We start from the raw sequence: 25,114 nt of genomic DNA, 5'->3' as shown, positions 1-25,114 counted from the left end.
TTACTGGCCCCAAGACAGTTTTTACTGGCCCCCCCTCCAAAAGTTGTAATTTATCATTGTTACAACAAAACCAAAGACTTATAAGTTGTGTTATTCTGTTAACATATTTAACCATTTATTAAACACATCCTGGATATAAAAAACAAAAAAAATGAAATCACATTTCTAGTGATAAAAAATTTAAAGGTAATAGTCAGCAAAACAATTGACTTAACCTCAAACATGACGTGCTCTCTTCCCTGCTGACAGCCATCTCTGCACAACTCTGTCTGGCTGAAACTGAAACCTCTGGTCCCTCAATGCTAATATATAAAAGCTTCCATAGCATTTCATCAGTATGATACTAAGTACCCAAGTCGACACCATTCTTCTGCTGCAGTTCAATTGCCTGGGGGAACTAGGTGAACGGCTGGCCCGTCTTAAATTACGTGATATGCGGTTGTTATAAGTCGTGCAATAACACAATGGGCATCTACATTTCAATTCCTCACCAGCATGGTCAACGGCCTCGAAAATGGATTGTCAACCATCCGCTTAGCTGTCACGCAAACCAGGGGCTGTCTGCTAGCATGGCTGGTCAGGTATTGTTTTCGAAAATTGTCGGTGCCTCTGTAAAAATATCAATTTTGTCTGCTTTAGACGGGAACATACGACAGACGACACAGTGCATCTTCGTTCCATAAAAAAGTTGCTTCCGTTTGAGCTCGTAGCTCTACTTAGCTGCCATCTTCACTTTATTGTCTCGCGCCAGTTGTTAAAAAATGTATCGAGATTAGAGAATTACAATTTGACAACCACTCGTCACTCACTACTCAACTCTTGATTTGCCAACTGTGCGCCCCACGAGCTGCAAAGTTATTTATGCATTTAGCAGATAGCAAAACATGAAGGATGTTAACTTTTACAATGCAAATTTTTTTTCAATCAATAATTTGCAGTGGCCCGATCGGGCCAGTGAGTTGCTAGTTTAACTGTCCCGACGTTACTTTTTACTGGCCCCGGGCCATCGTTATTGTCGAGCCCTGCAATTAAACAACATGAACCGCTATAAGTGCAAGTGTACCTGTGGAAAAAACAAGCAACAATTATAAAAACAATATATCACAGCGAATACAATTTTTTAAAATCAGTTACCACTAATCACAAGAGCAACAAGTCTCTGAGAGAGTCATTGTGATCCTTGAGGAAACTAACATTGGGTCAAGCGAACCATTCCTAAGTACCGTTGTACTCCCGGAACAAGTGCGTCTTGAGCCTTTTCTTGAAGGTGGAGAGACAGTCAGTGTCTCTGATGGAGGTGGGGAGTTGATTCCACCACTGTTGATTCCACAACTACACACACTTACCCCAACTACACACACTTACCCCAACTACACACACTTACCCCGACTACACACACACTAACCCCGACTACACACTTACCCCAACTACACACACTTACCCCAACTACACACACTTACCCCAACTACACACACTTACCCCGACTACACACACTTACCCCAACTACACACACACTAACCCTGACTACACACACTTACTCCGACTACACACACTTACCCCTGACTACACACACTTACCCCGACTACACACACTTACCCCAACTACACACACACTAACCCCGACTACACACACTTACCCCGACTACACACACTTACCCCGACTACACACACTTACCCCGACTACACACACTTACCCCGACTACACACACTTACCCCGACTACACACACTAACCCCGACTACACACACTTACCCCGACTACACACACTAACCCTGACTACACACACTAACCCCAACGCAGACAGAGACTTAGCCTGAGAATTGTAATAACAGAGGGAGACTGAGAATTGTAATAACAGATGGAGACTGAGAATTGTAATAACAGATGGAGACTGAGAATTGTAATAACAGATGGAGACTGAGAATTGTAATAACAGATGGAGACTGAGAATTGTAATAACAGATGGAGACTGAGAATTGTAATAACAGATGGAGACTGAGAATTGTAATAACAGATGGAGACTGAGAATTGTAATAACAGACACTGATGGATACTAGGAATGTTAATAAAAACCTTTTAATAGAAACCAGCAGGGTTAGGATTATTCTGTCAAACTGAACACAGAGTCCAGTACAATACAGGGTTACAATATGAACTATTTCAACTGCCACCCAGTCTACCTTTACCGCCACACCGCCCCCCTTCCCCTCTTAGCTACTCCCAACCCCTGACCCCTCCCTCCTGACCTTTGACCCCTTCCTCCCAACCCCTGACCCCTCCTGTCCTCCTGACAGTTGTCCAGGAGACCCCTGGTGGGTGGAGTTGGTGTGATGGACACGCCCCCCTCCCTCGACATGAGACTGCTAGGGTCCACTCTGTCAGCCCTGAGAGGATGAGACAGTGAGGGGGGTGAGTATGTATTTGTGTGTGTGTACGTGTGTACGTGAGTGAGTGTGTGACTATATGTGTGTGTGTGTACGTGTGTACGTGAGTGAGTGTGTGACTATATGTGTGTGTGTGCTACCTGAGCAGGGAGAGCAGGTGCAGGGAGAGAGCCGCCCTGTCAGGCCGGGAGGAGATCATCTGACCTACACACACACACACACACACACACACACACACACACACACACATCAGGGTCAGAGTCTGTGGGATGGTGTGTGTGTGTGTGAGTGAGTGTGTGTGTGTCACCTCTGTTGGCTGGAGTCTCTCTAGGCTGGTGAACAGGAGGAGATACAGACATTCCACTACCGCAGGATGAACCTTCAAACACACACCATCTTAAATTAAAATGAATGCAAGTAGATGCTGGTAGAATCTAAATTTGTATATTTACTGTCATCTTGAATACCTGTGATGTCACTCTCCACTGTCTCTCCTGGAGATCGATCTAACAGCTGAGAGAGAGAGAGAAAGAGGGGGGAGGTAAGGAGAGAGAGGGGGGAGGGGTAGGTAAGGATAGAGAGGGTGGAGGGCAGGGGGAGGTAAGGAGAGAGAGGGGGGAGGGGCAGGGTAGGTAAGGTGAGAGAGGGGGGAGGGGCAGGGTAGGTAAGGTGAGAGAGGGGGGAGGGGCAGGGTAGGTAAGGAGAGAGAGGGGGGAGGGGCAGGGTAGGTAAGGTGAGAGAGGGGGGAGGGGCAGGGTAGGTAAGGAGAGAGAGGGTGGAGGGGCAGGGTAGGTAAGGAGAGAGAGGGGGGAGGGGCAGGGTAGGTAAGGAGAGAGAGGGGGGAGGGGCAGGGTAGGTAAGGAGAGAGAGGGTGGAGGGGCAGGGTAGGTAAGGAGAGAGAGGGGGGAGGGGCAGGGTAGGTAAGGAGAGAGAGGGGGGAGGGGAAGGGTAGGGAAGGAGAGAGAGGGGGGAGGGGCAGGGTAGGTAAGGTGAGAGAGGGGGGAGGGGCAGGGTAGGGAAGGAGAGAGAGGGGGGAGGGGCAGGGTAGGTAAGGTGAGAGAGGGGGGAGGGGCAGGGTAGGTAAGGTGAGAGAGGGGGGAGGGGCAGGGTAGGTAAGGTGAGAGAGGGGGGAGGGGCAGGGTAGGTAAGGTGAGAGAGGGAGGGAGGGGCAGGGTAGGGAAGGAGAGAGAGGGGGGAGGGGCAGGGTAGGTAAGGTGAGAGAGGGGGGAGGGGCAGGGTAGGTAAGGAGAGAGAGGGGGGAGGGGCAGGGTAGGGAAGGAGAGAGGGATGGAGGGAGAAAGAGAAGGAGGTAGAGAGGGAGGAAGAGAGAGGAGAGAGTATGTGAGTAACCTACCATGGAGACATAGTACTGTATGTGTTACCATAGAGACATAGTATTGTATGTGTGTGCTACCATAGAGACATAGAAATATGTGAGGGAGGGCAGGGGGAGGTAAGGTGAGAGAGGGGGGAGGGGCAGGGTAGGTAAGGAGAGAGAGGGGGGAGGGGCAGGGTAGGTAAGGTGAGAGAGGGGGGAGGGCAGGGGGAGGTAAGGAGAGAGAGGGGGGAGGGGCAGGGTAGGTAAGGTGAGAGAGGGGGGAGGGGCAGGGTAGGTAAGGAGAGAGAGGGGGGAGGGGCAGGGTAGGGAAGGAGAGAGAGGGGGGAGGGGCAGGGTAGGTAAGGAGAGAGAGGGGGGAGGGGCAGGGTAGGGAAGGAGAGAGAGGGGGGAGGGCAGGGGGAGGTAAGGAGAGAGAGGGGGGAGGGGCAGGGTAGGTAAGGAGAGAGAGGGGGGAGGGGCAGGGTAGGGAAGGAGAGAGAGGGGGGAGGGCAGGGGGAGGTAAGGAGAGAGAGGGGGGAGGGGCAGGGTAGGTAAGGTGAGAGAGGGGGGAGGGGCAGGGTAGGTAAGGAGAGAGAGGGGGGAGGGGCAGGGTAGGTAAGGTGAGAGAGGGGGGAGGGGCAGGGTAGGTAAGGAGAGAGAGGGGGGAGGGCAGGGGGAGGTAAGGAGAGAGAGGGGGGAGGGGCAGGGTAGGTAAGGTGAGAGAGGGGGGAGGGGCAGGGTAGGTAAGGAGAGAGAGGGGGGAGGGGCAGGGTAGGTAAGGAGAGAGAGGGGGGAGGGGCAGGGTAGGTAAGGAGAGAGAGGGGGGAGGGGCAGGGTAGGTAAGGTGAGAGAGGGGGGAGGGGCAGGGTAGGTAAGGAGAGAGAGGGGGGAGGGCAGGGTAGGTAAGGTGAGAGAGGGGGGAGGGGCAGGGTAGGGAAGGAGAGAGAGGGGGGAGGGGCAGGGTAGGTAAGGTGAGAGAGGGGGGAGGGGCAGGGTAGGGAAGGAGAGAGAGGGGGGAGGGGCAGGGTAGGTAAGGAGAGAGAGGGGGGAGGGGCAGGGTAGGTAAGGTGAGAGAGGGGGGAGGGGCAGGGTAGGGAAGGAGAGAGAGGGGGGAGGGGCAGGGTAGGTAAGGTGAGAGAGGGGGGAGGGGCAGGGGGAGGTAAGGAGAGAGAGGGGGGAGGGGCAGGGTAGGTAAGGTGAGAGAGGGGGGAGGGGCAGGGTAGGTAAGGTGAGAGAGGGGGGAGGGCAGGGGGAGGTAAGGAGAGAGAGGGGGGAGGGGCAGGGTAGGTAAGGTGAGAGAGGGGGGAGGGGCAGGGTAGGTAAGGAGAGAGAGGGGGGAGGGGCAGGGTAGGTAAGGTGAGAGAGGGGGGAGGGGCAGGGTAGGTAAGGTGAGAGAGGGGGGAGGGGCAGGGTAGGTAAGGAGAGAGAGGGGGGAGGGGCAGGGTAGGTAAGGAGAGAGAGGGGGGAGGGGCAGGGTAGGTAAGGAGAGAGAGGGGGGAGGGGCAGGGTAGGTAAGGAGAGAGAGGGGGGAGGGGCAGGGTAGGTAAGGAGAGAGAGGGGGGAGGGGCAGGGTAGGTAAGGTGAGAGAGGGGGGAGGGGCAGGGTAGGTAAGGTGAGAGAGGGGGGAGGGCAGGGGGAGGTAAGGAGAGAGAGGGGGGAGGGGCAGGGTAGGTAAGGTGAGAGAGGGGGGAGGGGCAGGGTAGGTAATGAGAGAGAGGGGGGAGGGGCAGGGTAGGTAAGGTGAGAGAGGGGGGAGGGGCAGGGTAGGTAAGGTGAGAGAGGGGGGAGGGGCAGGGTAGGTAAGGAGAGAGAGGGGGGAGGGGCAGGGTAGGTAAGGAGAGAGAGGGGGGAGGGGCAGGGTAGGTAAGGAGAGAGAGGGGGGAGGGGCAGGGTAGGTAAGGAGAGAGAGGGGGGAGGGGCAGGGTAGGTAAGGAGAGAGAGGGGGGAGGGGCAGGGTAGGTAAGGTGAGAGAGGGGGGAGGGGCAGGGTAGGTAAGGTGAGAGAGGGGGGAGGGGCAGGGTAGGTAAGGTGAGAGAGGGGGGAGGGGCAGGGTAGGTAAGGTGAGAGAGGGGGGAGGGGCAGGGTAGGGAAGGAGAGAGGGATGGAGGGAGAAAGAGAAGGAGGTAGAGAGGGAGGAAGAGAGAGGAGAGAGTATGTGAGTAACCTACCATGGAGACATAGTACTGTATGTGTTACCATAGAGACATAGTATTGTATGTGTGTGCTACCATAGAGACATAGAAATATGTGTGTGTATGTGTTACCATAGAGACATAGTACTGTAGCTCACTGCATCTGCCGTCATTGGGGGGGGCGGAGTCCTGCTGGGAAGGGGGCGTGTCTCTTTCAGCACTCTCCAATCCTGGTTCTAGTCCATAGGCCCTCCCCTTTGACACAAATCCCTCCTCACTTCCACACCCTACTGTTGTAGAACCACACACACGCACACAAACATAGGTTAGCATTAGCCCAGGTTAGTTTTAGTCCTGGTTAACATTAGTTTATATTAGCCTTGTCTTAAATTAGAATTAGCCCAGGTTAACATTAGACTAAATTAATATTTGCCCATGTTAGCATTAGCTCAGTTTAGCATGCGCCAAGGTTAGATCAGGTTAGCGCTAAAACATATTGTTCAGAAGATTCCTAGCGGTCACCCAGAGAACACCAGATTATGAGATTAGGCATAATCCCATTCCCTCCTCACCTACAGTCTCTGGCACATGAACCCTGATAGGGACAGGGAGTGTGCATTGTGTGTGTGAGTGTATGGTGTGTGTCTCTGTGTGGTGTTTGTATGTGTATGGTGTGTGTGTGTGTATGGTGTGTCTAAGTGTATGGTATGCGTGAATGTGGGCGAGTTAGTGTGTGACTGTAAGGTGTGTGTGAGTGTAAGGTGTGTGTATGGTGTGTGAGTGTGTGTGTTACCTGCTAGGTGACTAGAGTCCAGCTGAGGTTCCAGAGGGTGAGCAATCACTTCTACTCCCTCTCCTCCTCTACTTCCCACTCCTAGCTCTCCATCACCTCCCCCTTTTCCTCCCTTTCTCCTCTCCCCTCCTACCCCTCTCCTTTCTGCACCCTCTCCTCCTCCCTCTCTCCCCTCTCCCCATGCTTCTCTCCTCTCCCCTCCTTCTCTCCTCTCTCCCCCTTCTCTCCTCTCTCCTCTTCCTCTCATCTCTCCTCCTCTTCCTCTCATCTCTCCTTCTCTCCTCTCTCCCCCTCCTCTCCTCTCTCCCCCTTCTCTCATCTCTCCTCCTCTTCCTCTCATCTCTCCTTCTCTCCTCTGTCCGTCTCCTCGTTCTCTGGAGAGACGGAGAACTACAGCTTGAGTCTCTGAGAAAGAAGAAAAGATTAAACTGACATGTCGTTCACTATCTTCAGTTTGTGTGTGTACGTGTGTGTGCGCTTGAGTTGTACCTTTAGTGTATGTGTGTGTGAGTGAGTGTACTTTTAGTGTGTGAGAATTTGAGTGTGCGTGAGTTGTACCTTCAGTGTGTGTGTGTGTGTGTGTGTGTGTGTGTGTGTGTGTGTGTGTGTGTGTGAGGCTGTATGTGTGTGTGAGGCTGTATGTGTGTGTGTAAGGCTGTGTGTGTGTGTATGTGTGTGTGTGTGTGTGAGGCTGTATGTGTGTGTGTAAGGCTGTATGTGTGTGTGTGTGTGTGAGGCTGTGTGTGTGCGAGTGAGATGTACCTTCAGTGTGTGTATGTGTGTGTGTGAGGCTGTATGTGTGTGTGTAAGGCTGTATGTGTGTGTATGTGTGTGTGAGGCTGTATGTGTGTGTGTAAGGCTGTATGTGTGTGTGTATGTGTGTGTGTGAGGCTGTATGTGTGTGTGTAAGGCTGTATGTGTGTGTGTGTGTGAGGCTGTGTGTGTGCGAGTGAGATGTACCTTCAGTGTGTGTGTGTGAGGCTGTATGTGTGTGTGTGTGCGTGTGTGAGGCTGTATGTGTGTGTGTAAGGCTGTATGTGTGTGTGTGTGTGAGGCTGTATGTGTGTGTGAGGCTGTATGTGTGTGTGTAAGGCTGTATGTGTGTGTGTGTGTGTGAGGCTGTATGTGTGTGTGTAAGGCTGTATGTGTGTGTGTGTGAGGCTGTATGTGTGTGTGTGTGAGGCTGTATGTGTGTGTGAGGCTGTATGTGTGTGTGTGAGGCTGTATGTGTGTGTGTGTGAGGCTGTATGTGTGTGTGAGGCTGTATGTGTGTGTGTGTGTGTGTGTGTGTGAGGCTGTATGTGTGTGTGTGTGTGTGAGGCTGTATGTGTGTGCGTAAGGCTGTATGTGTGTGTGTGTGTGAGGCTGTGTGCGTGCGAGTGAGATGTACCTTCAGTGTGTGTACTGGAGGTTGATATTTTGTTCCAGTCTTTGTGTTCTTCACACCGAGAGGATTGTTCAGCCTGCAACACACAGAAAGGTTTGTGAGTGTATGGTGTGTGTGAATGTGTGTATGTGTATGGTGAGTGTGTGTGTGAGCATATGGTGTGTGTCTGTGGCTGTGTGTGTGAGTACCTGAGTGTTGAGTAGGAGTAGTGCTTCTGTCCAATGAGATCTGAGCAGGTCTTGTAACCTGGTAACAAGCTCCTCCCTCTGTCCCTCCAACCTGCATCTGCTCTGCTCTACATCCACACACTGCTGCTGTGCCTGCTGTAGCCTGCTCACACCATACACACACACACACACACACACACACACACACACACAATTCTTTACTCAAATTTGCATGCGTGTTTGTTCGGATCCATAACCCTGGTCTCTGTCCTGCATACATACATAACCCTGGTCTCTGTCCTGCATACATACATAACCCTGGTCTCTGCCCTGCATACATAACCCTGGTCTCTGTCCTGCCTGCATACATAACCCTGGTCTCTGTCCTGCCTGCATACATAACCCTGGTCTCTGTCCTGCATACATACATAACCCTGGTCTCTGTCCTGCATACATACATAACCCTGGTCTCTGTCCTGCCTGCATACATAACCCTGGTCTCTGCCCTGCATACATACATAACCCTGGTCTCTGTCCTGCCTGCATACATAACCCTGGTCTCTGTCCTGCATACATACATAACCCTGGTCTCTGTCCTGCCTGCATACATAACCCTGGTCTCTGTCCTACATACATAACCCTGGTCTCTGCCCTGCATACATACATAACCCTGGTCTCTGTCCTGCATACATACATAACCCTGGTCTCTGTCCTGCCTGCATACATACATAACCCTGGTCTCTGTCCTGCCTGCATACATAACCCTGGTCTCTGTCCTGCCTGCATACATAACCCTGGTCTCTGCCCTGCATACATACATAACCCTGGTCTCTGCCCTGCATACATACATAACCCTGGTCTCTGTCCTGCCTGCATACATAACCCTGGTCTCTGTCCTGCATACATACATAACCCTGGTCTCTGTCCTGCATACATACATAACCCTGGTCTCTGTCCTGCCTGCATACATAACCCTGGTCTCTGCCCTGCATACATACATAACCCTGGTCTCTGTCCTGCATACATACATAACCCTGGTCTCTGTCCTGCCTGCATACATAACCCTGGTCTCTGTCCTGCATACATACATAACCCTGGTCTATGCCCTGCATACATACATAACCCTGGTCTCTGCCCTGCATACATACATAACCCTGGTCTCTGTCCTGCCTGCATACATACATAACCCTGGTCTCTGTCCTGCCTGCATACATACATAACCCTGGTCTCTGTCCTGCCTGCATACATAACCCTGGTCTCTGTCCTGCCTGCATACATAACCCTGGTCTCTGTCCTGCCTGCATACATACATAACCCTGGTCTCTGTCCTGCCTGCATACATAACCCTGGTCTCTGTCCTGCCTGCATACATAACCCTGGTCTCTGTCCTGCATACATACATAACCCAGGTCTCTGTCCTGCCTGCATACATACATAACCCATTTTGTATTCATGTTATTTCCTTTTTCAAACACTTAAATCCAAAGCAACATTAAAAAAAAAAAGAAAATAAAGCAGATGATCAGAAGTGCATATTTCAAACAGTATTCTGGCGGTGCATATTTCAAACAGTATTCTGGCGGTTCTAATCAGGCAATGGTCTGTGTTTACCAGGTACAGTACAACAGTACCCACAGAAATGATTGGCAAGTAGTCCTAGGTGAGGACGGTGTTACCTCTGCAGGTAGTCCTAGGTGAGTGTTACCTGTGCAGGTAGTCCTGGGTGAGTGTTACCTGTGCAGGTAGTCCTAGGTGAGGGTTACCTGTGCAGGTAGTCCTGGGTGAGTGTTACCTGTGCAGGTAGTCCTGGGTGAGGGTTACCTGTGCAGGTAGTCCTGGGTGAGGGTGAGTGTTACCTGTGCAGGTAGTCCTAGGTGAGGGTGATTGTTACCTGTGCAGGTAGTCCTGGGTGAGGGTGAGTGTTACCTGTGCAGGTAGTCCTAGGTGAGGGTGATTGTTACCTGTGCAGGTAGTCCTGGGTGAGGGTGAGTGTTACCTGTGCTGGTAGTCCTGGGTGAGGGTGAGTGTTACCTGTGCAGGTAGTCCTGGGTGAGGGTGAGTGTTACCTGTGCAGGTAGTCCTGGGTGAGGGTGAGTGTTACCTGTGCAGGTAGTCCTGGGTGAGGGTGATTGTTACCTGTGCAGGTAGTCCTGGGTGAGGGTGAGTGTTACCTGTGCAGGTAGTCCTGGGTGAGGGTGAGTGTTACCTGTGCAGGTAGTCCTAGGTGAGGGTGAGTGTTACCTGTGCAGGTAGTCCTGGGTGAGGGTGAGTGTTACCTGTGCAGGTAGTCCTGGGTGAGGGTGAGTGTTACCTGTGCAGGTAGTCCTGGGTGAGGGTGAGTGTTACCTGTGCTGGTAGTCCTGGGTGAGGGTGAGTGTTACCTGTGCTGGTAGTCCTGGGTGAGGGTGAGTGTTACCTGTGCAGGTAGTCCTGGGTGAGGGTGAGTGTTACCTGTGCAGGTAGTCCTAGGTGAGGGTGAGTGTTACCTGTGCAGGTAGTCCTGGGTGAGGGTGAGTGTTACCTGTGCTGGTAGTCCTGGGTGAGGGTGAGTGTTACCTGTGCAGGTAGTCCTGGGTGAGGGTGAGTGTTACCTGTGCAGGTAGTCCTAGGTGAGGGTGAGTGTTACCTGTGCAGGTAGTCCTGGGTGAGGGTGAGTGTTACCTGTGCAGGTAGTCCTAGGTGAGGGTGAGTGTTACCTGTGCAGGTAGTCCTAGGTGAGGGTGAGTGTTACCTGTGCAGGTAGTCCTAGGTGAGGGTGAGTGTTACCTGTGCAGGTAGTCCTGGGTGAGGGTGAGTGTTACCTGTGCAGGTAGTCCTAGGTGAGGGTGAGTGTTACCTGTGCAGGTAGTCCTGGGTGAGGGTGAGTGTTACCTGTGCAGGTAGTCCTAGGTGAGGGTGAGTGTTACCTGTGCAGGTAGTCCTGGGTGAGGGTGAGTGTTACCTGTGCAGGTAGTCCTAGGTGAGGGTGAGTGTTACCTGTGCTGGTAGTCCTGGGTGAGGGGGAGTGTTACCTGTGCAGGTAGTCCTGGGTGAGGGTGAGTGTTACCTGTGCAGGTAGTCCTAGGTGAGGGTGAGTGTTACCTGTGCAGGTAGTCCTAGGTGAGGGTGAGTGTTACCTGTGCTGGTAGTCCTAGGTGAGGGTGAGTGTTACCTGTGCAGGTAGTCCTGGGTGAGGGGGAGTGTTACCTGTGCTGGTAGTCCTAGGTGAGGGTGAGTGTTACCTGTGCAGGTAGTCCTGGGTGAGGGTGAGTGTTACCTGTGCAGGTAGTCCTGGGTGAGGGTGAGTGTTACCTGTGCAGGTAGTCCTGGGTGAGGGTGAGTGTTACCTGTGCAGGTAGTCCTGGGTGAGGGTGAGTGTTACCTGTGCTGGTAGTCCTGGGTGAGGGTGAGTGTTACCTGTGCAGGTAGTCCTGGGTGAGGGTGAGTGTTACCTGTGCTGGTAGTCCTGGGTGAGGGTGAGTGTTACCTGTGCAGGTAGTCCTGGGTGAGGGTGAGTGTTACCTGTGCTGGTAGTCCTAGGTGAGGGTGAGTGTTACCTGTGCAGGTAGTCCTGGGTGAGGGTGAGTGTTACCTGTGCAGGTAGTCCTGGGTGAGGGTGAGTGTTACCTGTGCTGGTAGTCCTAGGTGAGGGTGAGTGTTACCTGTGCAGGTAGTCCTGGGTGAGGGTGAGTGTTACCTGTGCTGGTAGTCCTAGGTGAGGGTGAGTGTTACCTGTGCTGGTAGTCCTAGGTGAGGGTGAGTGTTACCTGTGCTGGTAGTCCTGGGTGAGGGTGAGTGTTACCTGTGCTGGTAGTCCTAGGTGAGGGTGAGTGTTACCTGTGCAGGTAGTCCTGGGTGAGGGTGAGTGTTACCTGTGCAGGTAGTCCTGGGTGAGGGTGAGTGTTACCTGTGCTGGTAGTCCTAGGTGAGGGTGAGTGTTACCTGTGCAGGTAGTCCTGGGTGAGGGTGAGTGTTACCTGTGCTGGTAGTCCTGGGTGAGGGTGAGTGTTACCTGTGCTGGTAGTCCTGGGTGAGGGTGAGTGTTACCTGTGCTGGTAGTCCTAGGTGAGGGTGAGTGTTACCTGTGCTGGTAGTCCTAGGTGAGGGTGAGTGTTACCTGTGCAGGTAGTCCTGGGTGAGGGTGAGTGTTACCTGTGCTGGTAGTCCTGGGTGAGGGTGAGTGTTACCTGTGCTGGTAGTCCTAGGTGAGGGTGAGTGTTACCTGTGCTGGTAGTCCTGGGTGAGGGTGAGTGTTACCTGTGCTGGTAGTCCTGGGTGAGGGTGAGTGTTACCTGTGCAGGTAGTCCTAGGTGAGGGGGAGTGTTACCTGTGCAGGTAGTCCTAGGTGAGGGGGAGTGTTACCTGTGCAGGTAGTCCTGGGTGAGGGGGAGTGTTACCTGTGCAGGTAGTCCTGGGTGAGGGTGAGTGTTACCTGTGCTGGTAGTCCTAGGTGAGGGGGAGTGTTACCTGTGCTGGTAGTCCTAGGTGAGGGGGAGTGTTACCTGTGCTGGTAGTCCTAGGTGAGGGGGAGTGTTACCTGTGCAGGTAGTCCTAGGTGAGGGGGAGTGTTACCTGTGCAGGTAGTCCTGGGTGAGGGGGAGTGTTACCTGTGCAGGTAGTCCTGGGTGAGGGTGAGTGTTACCTGTGCTGGTAGTCCTAGGTGAGGGGGAGTGTTACCTGTGCAGGTAGTCCTGGGTGAGGGGGAGTGTTACCTGTGCAGGTAGTCCTGGGTGAGGGTGAGTGTTACCTGTGCAGGTAGTCCTGGGTGAGGGTGAGTGTTACCTGTGCTGGTAGTCCTAGGTGAGGGTGAGTGTTACCTGTGCAGGTAGTCCTGGGTGAGGGTGAGTGTTACCTGTGCAGGTAGTCCTGGGTGAGGGTGAGTGTTACCTGTGCAGGTAGTCCTAGGTGAGGGTGATTGTTACCTGTGCTGGTAGTCCTGGGTGAGGGTGAGTGTTACCTGTGCAGGTAGTCCTGGGTGAGGGTGAGTGTTACCTGTGCTGGTAGTCCTAGGTGAGGGTGAGTGTTACCTGTGCAGGTAGTCCTGGGTGAGGGTGAGTGTGTGCTGCTGGTGCTGCTGTATCTGGGACGAAAGTTCTCTCTCATAATGCGAGGTCAGGTCAAGTAGCTGTCTCCTGACAGACACACACAGAGCTAGGGTTAGACACAGTAGAGACCCAGTAGACAGTAGCGACCTAATAGAGACCCATTAGAGACCCAGTAGAGACCCAGTAGAACGAGTAGAGACACAGTAGAGACACAATAGAGACCCAGAGCCTTCAGGGTCATGGTTTAGGCTACCTGTGCTGTTCTCTCAGGATGCTGTATTCATGCTGCAAGGCTGCCAGCGAGTCTGTCACCTGCTTTATGTCCTCCTCCTGCAGACAACACTGAGCTTCCATCCTGGCCTACACACACACACACACACACACACACACACTTGTTCAAAAAGTTTAATCTGGATCAGAATTATCTGGAAATCCCATGTTTTGCTATCCAGGGTCAGGTAATCCATTTTACTTTTGTACTGTTTTTTCAAAGCAACCTTGGATTGGATCACCCTGATCCAGATACAAACTTTTCAAGATTACCAAATCCGGATTCCCAGTGTTGTAAATGAGACTACATATAACAATGTAGGCCAATGTAGTAGGCTAGCCAAGTAAAGAACAGGTTCAATAGCCAGCATTGGGTCATTTTTAATTGTTTTGATTTGAAGAGACAGAAAAAAGAGCCATCATCTGACCCACAAACAATTGAAAAAAATATATACATTCTTCACAAATACAATGTGAATATTTCGAAGATGTGTTTCAAAATCTGAAAAGGGCTAAATGTACAATAAATAACTAAATTAAAGAACTTTCAAAGTTAGTCTTCGGTTATGGAGACCAGCTTTTTGAAACTTGACTTTTAGGAGGTGGATCTCAAGTTGGGCTTTGGTTTGCTGAAGTTGGGAAAGAGTGATTTGTTCTTCTGCCAGAAGAATCTGTACTTCTGCTCTTACATATTAATAAATATATATGAATTACATGACACAAATATAGTTTTATTTGACCAATTTCAAGTTTTATTACATTTTGTTGCTGAAATCCACCCTGAATCCACCCTTCTGCTTTGATCAGAATGATCTTGATTTTTTGGATCAAAGGTATCCCAATCCTACTAAAAAGTTTTGAACAACACATATTGAAGGTTTGGATGACGTGATCTAATCCAATTTCAGAATCCTTTTATTTTTCAATACCTTTTTAATACTTTTTTAAGACCTTCTCAAAATATTTAAAGACCTCATCGCCACTTCAAGTTCTAATCTGCAACAAACCTTTAACTTAATAAACAGTTGTAGTTTGCAAATAAATGTATAGAGCACAACCATACAACCAAACTCAGATAAGCTCGAAAGAATAAATTAAAGCAAAGGCAAGGTTTATAAAAATATTTGAATGTTTCAGTTCAGTGAGTGGTGATTCACCGCAGTATTGAGACACCATATAACCTCCGCACGCATCGTTAATGTGCCACTGTCAGGCCAAAAACTGTCCTATCTGACTCACAATGCCGTTCCGATGCAAGGACGCGTCCGTCGCTATGCAAACCTTAAATTCCTGAGATAGCTACGCGTGCTAGTCCTGGTTGCTATACTGGTTATTAGGTAGGATGTTTTGTATTTAGGCCTATTTAAACCAATGTATTCTACTCTACGATTTGAAGTTTTCACTCGTTCAATAGCTACTGCTAGCTAGATAGCTTTTTTTCAACTAAAAAATAACTTATTTTGCATCAACGGGAAGGCAACACGTATAGTATTCTACCTGCGTGGGTTGCTGTCTCAGGAATGTTGAACGAGTGAAAGCTTCAAATCGTAGAGTAGAATACATTGGTTTAAATAGGCCTAAATACCATCTCTCTTCTACAAGCTTACCTGGTCCAGAGCTCTGTCGCTTCGCTCAACATCTCTCCCCCTCAGGTCCTCCTCGAGCTGTAACACTCTCCCCCTCAGGTCCTCCGCCTCCCCCCTCAGGTCCTCCGCCTCCCCCCTGGATTCCCCCAAACGCTGCTGGTCCTGCTGGCGCCCCTCCTACAAGAGACAGAGGTCAGAGGTCATATTCCGTCTCTGAACCCTTGCACCTACATCCTGAACCCTTCCCCCATAGGTCAGGGTTAGGCTTATAAAGTACATCCTCTGTGGTCAAGGTCAGGGGTTAGGCTTATAAAGTACTTCCTCTGTGGTCAAGGTCAGGGGTTAGGCTTATAAAGTACATCCTCTGTGGTCAAGGTCAGGGGTTAGGCTTATAAAGTACTTCCTCTGTGGTCAAGGTCAGGGGTTAGGCTTATAAAGTACTTCCTCTGTGGTCAAGGTCAGGGGTTAGGTAGAGGGCCAGACAGACTCACCCTTTCCTGCTGCAGTTGATTGGCCAGCTCTGCAATTGTCTCATTCAGTTCTTTCTTTTCACTGGCTGACTGCAGCTGGAGGCGGGACAAAGCAGCCTCTGCTTCCGCTAGCTGTAGTTGTAGCTCATCCTTCTCCACACACACCTGGTCTCTCTCCACACACACCTGGTCTCTCTCCACACACACCTGGTCTCTCTCCATACACACCTGGTCTCTCTCCACACACACCTGGTCTCTCTCCACACACACCTGGTCTCTCTCCATACACACCTGGTCTCTCTCCACACACACCTGGTCTCTCTCCACACACACCTGGTCTCTCTCCACACACACCCGCTCCCTGTTCCGCTTTGCTTCATACACATCTCGTTCCAGCTCTGCCACACGCAGCTCCTACACACACACACACGCACACACACACGCACACACAGTAGAATATATATCATGAGGGCAGGAGAGTATGTGTGTGTGTGTGTGAATGATTGAGTGAATTAGTGATGTCATGATTCCAGAAATGTAGTAGTCGATACCAATAATAGTGAAATTCGGGGGGTAGTGGTGCTGGTGAATCTTGCCTACGCCGTCAAATTTGCTAGGACCGGCACTGCGCAAGCACATTTCTCTGCGCTGGTCATCAGATACTCTGAGCTTTCCTTTTTCACATGTAACACTGACATGGTACATAAACATGGCATAGGCTATATTTAGGAAACGTGTTATTCCAACAGCCGCCCCAGCATTGATCCTGCATCCAGCATTGATGTCAATGTTTTTTAATTACACAGGTCACGGAACTGAGCTTTAAATTATTTTTTTATTTTTTTGTCTCATTCTGTGTTCTTCTGTCTGTAACTATGTGTTATGTTGCTGCCTGTCTTGGCCAGGTCTCCCTTGAAAAATAGATTTTTAATCTCAATGGGACTCCTGGTAAAATAAAGGTAAAATAAAATCCTTCTTTATGTGTCCTTGTAAAATTGGTGCTGGGGGTCATATAACTCCCTGTGATTTTCAACTTCGAGAATTAATTTGATGTCGTCCATCTCCTTGAATTTCTCGGCCGATTTTCAAAATCGACTTGGGGGTTCTCTCTTGGTATGTCTGCAGGCGTGTGTGTTGTGTACAATGTGTGACAACTTGTTTCTCTGCCTATAGACAGACCGTTCAAATACGGGCATGCTCAACAGATCAATCAGTTTATTTTCATTCGTTTTTATCAGGGTAACCACATAGAAGGGTTGTTCGTTACCAACATTGTGTAGTTAGGTTTTATATTGGGTGAAACCCAAGCCTCCAAAGTAACATTAAAAAAATAATTATAAAGTCTACAACTTTACAAATGTTTACCGGAGTCTACAATTAATGTAGTGAAATTTTAATAACAATGTTTTTTTGTTCAAATATATCAACTATGGTGTATTTTATTGTAGGGAGTCAGGTGGCTGAGCGGTTAGAGAATCGGGCTAATAATCAGAAGGTCGCTGGTTCGATTCCTGGCCGTGCAAAAATTCCCGGTCATGCCAACTGACGTTGTGTCCTTGGGCAAGGCACTTCACCCTACTTGCCTCGGGGGAATGTCCGTGTACTTACTGTAAGTCGCTCTGGATAAGAGCGTCTGCTAAATGACTAAATGTAATGTAAATGTATTTATCATCCTGCAGCCGATTTTGCAAGCGTCTTGCTGAAAAATTTGACCAGCTGCCGAAACGATCGCTGCAGAGTGCGGGGCAGTCGCAGCCCTTCGCAGCCAGTGTGGCCGGTCGATTCTGATAACATGAGCGCTGAAAGAAAAAAGGCGGCGCTTCGCAGCCAGTGTGTTCCAGGCGTAAGAGAGCTGCCCTCCAGCTCTCACCAGCTCTATCACTCACCAGCCGTCAACAAGGAGACAACCAGAGGAGGTGATCTATAGGATCCCAGAGACACTACCAGAGGAGGGGAGGTGATCTATAGGAGCCCAGAGTCACTACCAGAGGAGGGGAGGTGATTTATAGGAGCCCAGAGTCACTACCAGAGGAGGGGAGGTGATCTATAGGATCCCAGAGACACTACCAGAGGAGGGGAGGTGATCTATAGGAGCCCAGAGTCACTACCAGAGGAGGGGAGGTGATTTATAGGAGCCCAGAGACACTACCAGAGGAGGGGAGGTGATCTATAGGATCCCAGAGACACTACCAGAGGAGGGGAGGTGATCTATAGGATCCCAGAGACACTACCAGAGGAGGGAAGGTGATCTATAGGAGCCCAGAGACACTACCAGAGGAGGGGAGGTGATTTATAGGTGTGTGTGTGCGTGTCTTCACCAGCTGTATCTGTGTGTGTGTGTGTGTGTGTGTATCAGTGTGTGTGTGTGGGTGTGTGTGCTCACCAGCTGTGTGTTGTTTTTGTGGAGCTCCTCAGACCGGTTCTGCTCTCTTCTCAGAGACTCCTCTCCCTCAGATACACCCTGCTCCAGGTTCCCCTGGACCTGCTCACACACCACATCACAACACACACTGTAGAACCTGCTCACACACCACATCACAACACACACTGTAGAACCTGCTCACACACCACATCACAACACACACTGTAGAACCTGCTCACACACCACAACACACACTGTAGAACCTGCTCACACACCACATCACAACACACACTGTAGAACCTGCTCACACACCACAACACACACTGTAGAACCTGCTCACACACCACATCACAACACACACTGTAGAACCTGCTCACACACCACATCACAACACACACTGTAGAACCTGCTCACACACCACATCACAACACACACTGTAGAACCTGCTCACACACCACAACACACACTGTAGAACCTGCTCACACACCACATCACAACACACACTGTAGAACCTGCTCACACACCACAACACACACTGTAGAACCTGCTCACACACCACATCACAACACACACTGTAGAACCTGCTCACACACCACATCACAACACACACTGTAGAACCTGCTCACACACCACATCACAACACACACTGTAGAACCTGCTCACACACCACATCACAACACACACTGTAGAACCTGCTCACACACCACATCACAACACACACTGTAGAACCTGCTCACACACCATATCACAACACACACTGTAGAACCTGCTCACACACCACATCACAACACACACTGTAGAACCTGCTCACACACCACATCACAACACACACTGTAGAACCTGCTCACACACCACATCACAACACACACTGTAGAACCTGCTCACACACCATATCACAACACACACTGTAGAACCTGCTCACACACCACATCACACACTGTAGAACCTGCTCACACACCACATCACAACACACACTGTAGAACCTGCTCACACACCATATCACAACACACACTGTAGAACCTGCTCACACACCACATCACAACACACACTGTAGAACCTGCTCACACACCACATCACAACACACACTGTAGAACCTGCTCACACACCATATCACACACTGTAGAACCTGCTCACACACCACATCACACACTGTAGAACCTGCTCACACACCACATCACAACACACACTGTAGAACCTGCTCACACACCATATCACACACTGTAGAACCTGCTCACACACCACAACACACACTGTAGAACCTGCTCACACACCATATCACAACACACACTGTAGAACCTGCTCACACACCACATCACAACACACACTGTAGAACCTGCTCACACACCATATCACACACTGTAGAACCTGCTCACACACCACAACACACACTGTAGAACCTGCTCACACACCACACCACAACACACACTGTAGAACCTGCTCACACACCATATCACACACTGTAGAACCTGCTCACACCACAACACACACTGTAGAACCTGCTCACACACCACATCACAACACACACTGTAGAACCTGCTCACACACCATATCACACACTGTAGAACCTGCTCACACACAACACACACTGTAGAACCTGCTCACACACCACACCACAACACACACTGTAGAACCTGCTCACACACCACATCACACACTGTAGAACCTGCTCACACACCACATCACACACTGTAGAACCTGCTCACACACCACATCACAACACACACTGTAGAACCTGCTCACACACCACATCACAACACACACTGTAGAACCTGCTCACACACCACATCACACACTGTAGAACCTGCTCACACACCACATCACAACACACACTGTAGAACCTGCTCACACACCACATCACACACTGTAGAACCTGCTCACACACCACATCACATCACACACTGTAGAACCTGCTCACACACCACATCACACACTGTAGAACCTGCTCACACACCACATCACACACTGTAGAACCTGCTCACACACCACACCACAACACACACTGTAGAACCTGCTCACACACCACATCACACACTGTAGAACCTGCTCACACACCACATCACACACTGTAGAACCTGCTCACACACCACATCACAACACACACTGTAGAACCTGCTCACACACCACATCACAACACACACTGTAGAACCTGCTCACACACCACATCACAACACACACTGTAGAACCTGCTCACACACCACATCACATCACACACTGTAGAGAGCATGAGGCTGGCAGGAGACCAGGCTGATACTGTAGAGAGCATGATGCTGGCAGGAGACCAGGCTGATACTGTAGAGAGCATGATGCTGGCAGGAGACCAGGCTGATACTGTAGAGAGCATGATGCTGGCAGGAGACCAGGGTGATAGATGGGGTTAGGGGGAGGTTGTTCAGAAGGTGCCAAAACACCCCCCTTCTCACAAGGGAGGGTTAGACGGTTAAGGGGTTAGGGTTAGAGGGTTAGAGCAGTCGTTCTCAAAGTGTGGTCCTGGGACCACTGGTGGTCCCCCACTGCCCCCTAGTGGTCCGCGACGGCCACAAGTAAATTATTGCGACATTTCTAACATACAACTCAGAACGAAGAGAACACAGTCAGTAGTAGCCTAATCTATTAAAGTAGGCTACACATGTTTCGCATTCTGACACCGCAGCCTCTGCACGGGTTGTACCATGTGAGGGAGTTCTCGCCTCCCAAATAGAGTTGGGAGAAAAAATGTTTGCATTAAGTGTGGAAATCCCTATCTTGCATCACATCAAACCCATACGTCCTAGGTTTGGGCTCGAATGTTTACAACGTCTGGCTCCGTGCCTTAACACTCGGATCGTTAAGCAGTCTCAAAACTTAAATTTTTTTCTTAGCGGAAAAAAAGCATAATAAGCTAAATACAATATCCCTTAGAAAGTCATGTGCCGCTAACAATTGTATGGCGCCAGGTCTGGGTAGGAGGCCTGTTGTTCCGGGGATATACTATTTAGTTGGATGGTCCGCGAGTTTTTATTTATTGGCTAAGTGGTCCTTGGTGGGTTAGAGGGTTAAGGGGTTAGAAGGGTGGAGATGGAGTACCACACAGGGTTAGAAGGTGTGTGTGAAGTGTGTGTGAGTGTGTGTGAGTATGAGTGTGTGTGTGTAGTGTGACTGTGTAGTGTGTGTGTAGGAGTGTGTGTGTGTGTGTGTACCTGGGTCAGCTGCTCCTGTAGTCTCCTCTCTCCTTCAGTCCTCAGGTGCTCCTGCCTCTTCCAGCCCTCCACCACCTTGGCTAGAGTCTGACACACACAGGTAGAACACACACACACACATAACACACACACACATAACACACATACACACACACACAGGTAGAACACACGCACATACACACACACACACAGGTAGAACACACACACACAGCCAGATCAATACGTGTAAGGTTTGTGGGGGTGTTTGAGTGCGTATTGTGTGATTGTGTGTGTATGGTGTTTGTGTAAGGTGTGTGTGTATAGTGTGTGTGTTTCCAGACCTTGTCCAGCTGTTCAATCATGATGTCCTTCTTCCTGTCAGCTGACACAGCCAGAGCCAATCGCTGTTGGAGTTCCATGGTCTTCGTCTGCAACATCATCACCTGCTCCTCACACTGCTGCTCTCACACACACACACACACACACACCATACACACACCGTGTAAGAGTGTGTGAATGAGTGTGTGTGTTTGTGTAGGTGTGTGTGTGTGTACCCTGCGTCTGATCCTCTCTCGGTCCAGGCTGTCCCTGAGCAGTGTGGTCTCCGGGGGCGACAGCAGCAGGTGTGAGGAGGAGGAGGAGTAGCAGGGAAACAGCTCCTCCAACCCTGCTGCTCCACCCAGGGCTGCTGCTCCACCCAGGGCTGCTGCCCCACCCAGTGCTGCTGCTCCACCCAGGGCTGCTGCTCCACCCAGGGCTGCTGCCCCACCCAGGGCTGCTGCCCCACCCAGGGCTGCTGCTCCACCCTGGGCTGCTGCTCCACCCTGGGCTGCTGTTCCACCAAGGGCTGCTGCTCCACTTATTACAGGAGAACAAGAGTTAAAAGTGTATGGGTTAGTGTGTGAACACGTGTATGTGTGTGTGTGTGTCACCTGATGTGTGTGTGTGTGTGTGTTACCTGAGCAGGTGTGAGGTGGTGTCACTGCTGAAGGCCAGGTTGGGACTTGAGAGATGTGAGATGAAGTTGCCCTCTGCTGGCCAAAAAGAAAACAACATTAGACCCCTTCAACTGTCTCACCTGTGTGTGTGTGTGTGTGTGTGTGTGTGTGTGTGTGTGTGTGTGTGCGTCTCACCTGTGTGTGTGTCTCACCTCTGTGTGTGTGTGTGTCTCACCTGTGTGTGTGTGTGTGTGTCTCACCTGTGTGTGTGTGTGTGTCTCACTTGTGTGTGTGTGTGTTCATGTGTTTCCCACAGGGTTTTATGAGACTAAGGTGGGAGTGAACCTCGGTCCGGGAGCTCCCAAGAAGATTTGGTGTTTTAAAGTTAAATCCATCAATCTGGTGAACTTCGAGAGCAAATAAATTAAGATCTATGAAGAATTTTGAGCACACTTGTACTCTTTTTTTTAGCTAAGAAGATTATGCTATTTGTCATGTAAGTGCAATGGGTTAAAGGTTTGGCACACATTCCTTTCACCTGGATGGCATTTACTAAATAATTATTTCCCACATACACCAACTTCTGACCTACTGTCCCTTTCTCTGCTGTCAACCTCACTTGCTGTCCTGTTGCACCTGAGAACTACCTGCCATCAAACTATCCTAGCTAACCTAGCTGGCTACTTTTGTTGATGTATATTACTGAACTGGTGGATTTAGTTCTCTTTAAAATAGCCTACCTAGTATGCTCATGATCTGAAAATCAAGGATAGAAACATGAAGTGTTAAACAATAGCGTTAGCTACTTCAACTTCATTTATAGCCATGGTTACATGATGAGCCAACTTACTCTTCAGATGCTGAAAATAGTTACTTTATGAAACTATGGAGCAACAAATTAGACTATGGCTAGCTGCCACAGTATAGCCAATGAATGGGAAACACTGGTGTCTCAGCAGGATGTGTGTGTCTCACCTGTGTGTGTGTGTCTCACCTGTGTGTGTGTGTCTCACCTGTGTGTGTGTGTGTCTCACCTGTGTGTGTCTCACCTGTGTGTGTTTGTGTGTCTCAGCAGGGTGTGTGTGTGTCTCACCTGTGTGTGTGTCTCACCTGTGTGTGTGTGTGTCTCAGCAGGGTGTGTGTGTGTGTCTCACCTGTGTGTGTGTGTGTCTCACCTGTGTGTGTGTGTCTCACCTGTGTGTGTGTGTGTCTCACCTGTGTGTGTGTGTCTCACCTGTGTGTGTGTGTGTGTGTCTCACCTGTGTGTGTGTGTGTCTCACCTGTGTGTGTGTCTCACCTGTGTGTGTGTGTGTGTGTGTGTCTCACCTGTGTGTGTGTCTCACCTGTGTGTGTGTCTCACCTGTGTGTGTGTGTCTCACCTGTGTGTGTGTGTCTCACCTGTGTGTGTGTGTGCGTGTGTGTCTCACCTGTGTGTGTGTGTGCGTGTGTGTCTCACCTGTGTGTGTGTGTCTCACCTGTGTGTGTGTGTGTGTGTGTCTCACCTGTGTGTGTGTGTCTCACCTGTGTGTGTGTGTGCGTGTGTGTCTCACCTGTGTGTGTGTGTGCGTGTGTGTCTCACCTGTGTGTGTGTGTGTGTCTCACCTGTGTGTGTGTGTCTCACCTGTGTGTGTGTGTGTGTGTGTCTCACCTGTGTGTGTGTGTCTCACCTGTGTGTGTGTGTGTGTGTGTGCGTGTGTGTCTCACCTGTGTGTGTGTGTCTCAGCAGGGTGTGAAGGTGAGCCCTGACATTCTCCATGTCCTGGATGTGTCCTCCACCATTCTCCATGTCCTGGATGTGTCCTCCACCATTCTACAGTCCAAACACACGTTTCATACATGTTATAGCATATACATGTAATTAAACACACACAAAACAATAAACGTAAAAATATATACACACACATACCCCTGGCAGGCAATCTTACCGTAGGATGGATGTAGCTGAAATTCACCTCCTCCTCCCCTCTCTCCATCCCTCTCTCCTTCTCCACTCTCTCCATCCCTCTCTCCTTCTCCCCTCTCTCCATCCCTCTCTCCTCCTCCACTCTCTCCATCCCTCTCTCCTTCTCCCCTCTCTCCATCCCTCTCTCCTCCTCCACTCTCTCCATCCCTCTCTCCTTCTCCCCTCTCTCCATCCCTCTCTCCTCCTCCCCTCTGTCCTTCTCCCCTTCAGAGGGGAGACAGGGGGGAGGCAGGGGGAGTGCAGTCCTGTGCAGCTGGGAGGACACCAGCAAGGGAACCTGCCTGACATACACACATTAAAACACACATTTAAACACGCACACACACGTTATAGCATACACACATTACATTAAAACACACATTTAAACATGCACACACACTTTAAAGCATACACACATTAAAACACACATTTAAACACGCACACACACGTTATAGCATACACACATTACATTAAAACACACATTTAAACACGCACACACACTTTAAAGCATATACACATTAAAACACAGGGAAGGGAAAGGCAAGAGGAGAGAAGAGAAGAGGGGAGAGGAGGAAAGGAGAGGGGGAGAGGAGGAGGGGAGAGGAGGAAAGGAGGAAAGGAGAGGAGGAGAGGAAAGGAGAAGATAGAGGAGAGGAGGAGAGAGGAGAGGAGAGGAGGAAAGGAGGAAAGGAGAGGGGGAGAGGAAAGGAGAAGATAGGAGGAGAGAGGAGGGGAGAAGAGGAAAGGAGAGGAACCTGAGATGGGTGTGGGAGGAGAGGAACCAGAGGTGGGGGTGGTGTTTGGGGGCGTAGGAGGAAAGGAGAGGAAAGGAGGAGAGGAACCTGAGGTGGGCGTGGTGTTTGGGGGCGTGGCCTCTGCTGTGCAGCTCTGTGCTTCTTTGAAGGGAGGAGTACAGACGCGCTGTGACCTCACAAGACTCCTCCCACACCGGGCGGGGCGAGGAGAGCAACGAACGAATCACAGGGGAGCAGGACACAGTGTGGTTTTGGAGAGAGGGGGATGGAGGGGGGGAGGATGGGTGGAGGGGGAGAGAGAGGGATGGAGGGGGGGAGGAGGGGTTGAGGGGGAGAGAGGGGTGGAGGGGGGGAGAGGGGGAGGAGGGGGGGAGGGGGGGAGAGGGGGAGGAGGGGGGGAGGGGGAAAGAGGGGGAGGGAAGGGGGGAGGAGG

At 50.7% G+C, this 25,114-nt stretch overlaps 1 protein-coding gene across 12 annotated transcripts; it reads right to left on the bottom strand.

Annotated features, from left to right (window-relative positions):
- Positions 1 to 2,056: 2,056 nt before the first annotated feature.
- cntrob (centrobin, centrosomal BRCA2 interacting protein) lies at positions 2,057 to 24,010 on the bottom strand. Of its 12 annotated transcripts, none has more exons than XM_062455177.1 (20): positions 23,910 to 24,010; positions 23,689 to 23,794; positions 22,005 to 22,080; positions 21,601 to 21,904; positions 21,388 to 21,504; positions 21,068 to 21,154; positions 17,913 to 18,011; positions 15,884 to 15,943; positions 15,551 to 15,736; positions 15,081 to 15,236; positions 13,457 to 13,563; positions 13,186 to 13,290; positions 8,201 to 8,342; positions 8,016 to 8,088; positions 6,626 to 7,030; positions 5,965 to 6,125; positions 2,850 to 2,895; positions 2,690 to 2,761; positions 2,523 to 2,586; positions 2,057 to 2,382 (listed from the first exon to the last, which is right to left on the bottom strand). In XM_062455177.1, the coding sequence occupies exons 1-20, from the start codon at positions 23,982 to 23,984 to the stop codon at positions 2,181 to 2,183; spliced, it is 2,643 nt and encodes an 880-aa protein (XP_062311161.1). In that variant the 5' UTR covers positions 23,985 to 24,010; the 3' UTR covers positions 2,057 to 2,180. The 12 variants fall into 12 exon arrangements, 9 of the variants coding, with proteins under 9 accessions (XP_062311161.1, XP_062311164.1, XP_062311167.1 ...); XM_062455180.1 differs by having other exon boundaries at positions 5,965 to 6,122; XM_062455183.1 differs by having other exon boundaries at positions 21,601 to 21,851; positions 22,006 to 22,080.
- Positions 24,011 to 25,114: the final 1,104 nt, after the last annotated feature.

Source organism: Osmerus eperlanus, unplaced genomic scaffold (assembly GCF_963692335.1).
Source record: "Osmerus eperlanus unplaced genomic scaffold, fOsmEpe2.1 SCAFFOLD_44, whole genome shotgun sequence".
NCBI classification, from domain to species: domain Eukaryota; kingdom Metazoa; phylum Chordata; class Actinopteri; order Osmeriformes; family Osmeridae; genus Osmerus; species Osmerus eperlanus.
The sequence above is the reverse complement of the archived record's forward strand: the minus strand, read 5'-3'. Positions and strand labels throughout refer to the sequence as shown.

Bases quoted from the DNA above. Each gene is read 5' to 3' on its own strand.
- cntrob (XM_062455177.1), bottom strand. From the start codon at position 23,984: ATGGAGAGAGTGGAGAAGGAGAGAGGGATGGAGAGAGGGGAGGAGGAG. The intron at 22,081-23,688 runs GTGAGACACACA...CTTTTTGGCCAG, and splicing joins GCTGAGACACACACACACAG to CAGAGGGCAACTTCATCTCA. The intron at 6,126-6,625 runs GTAACACACACA...GTGGTTCTACAA, and splicing joins GGACTCTAGTCACCTAGCAG to CAGTAGGGTGTGGAAGTGAG.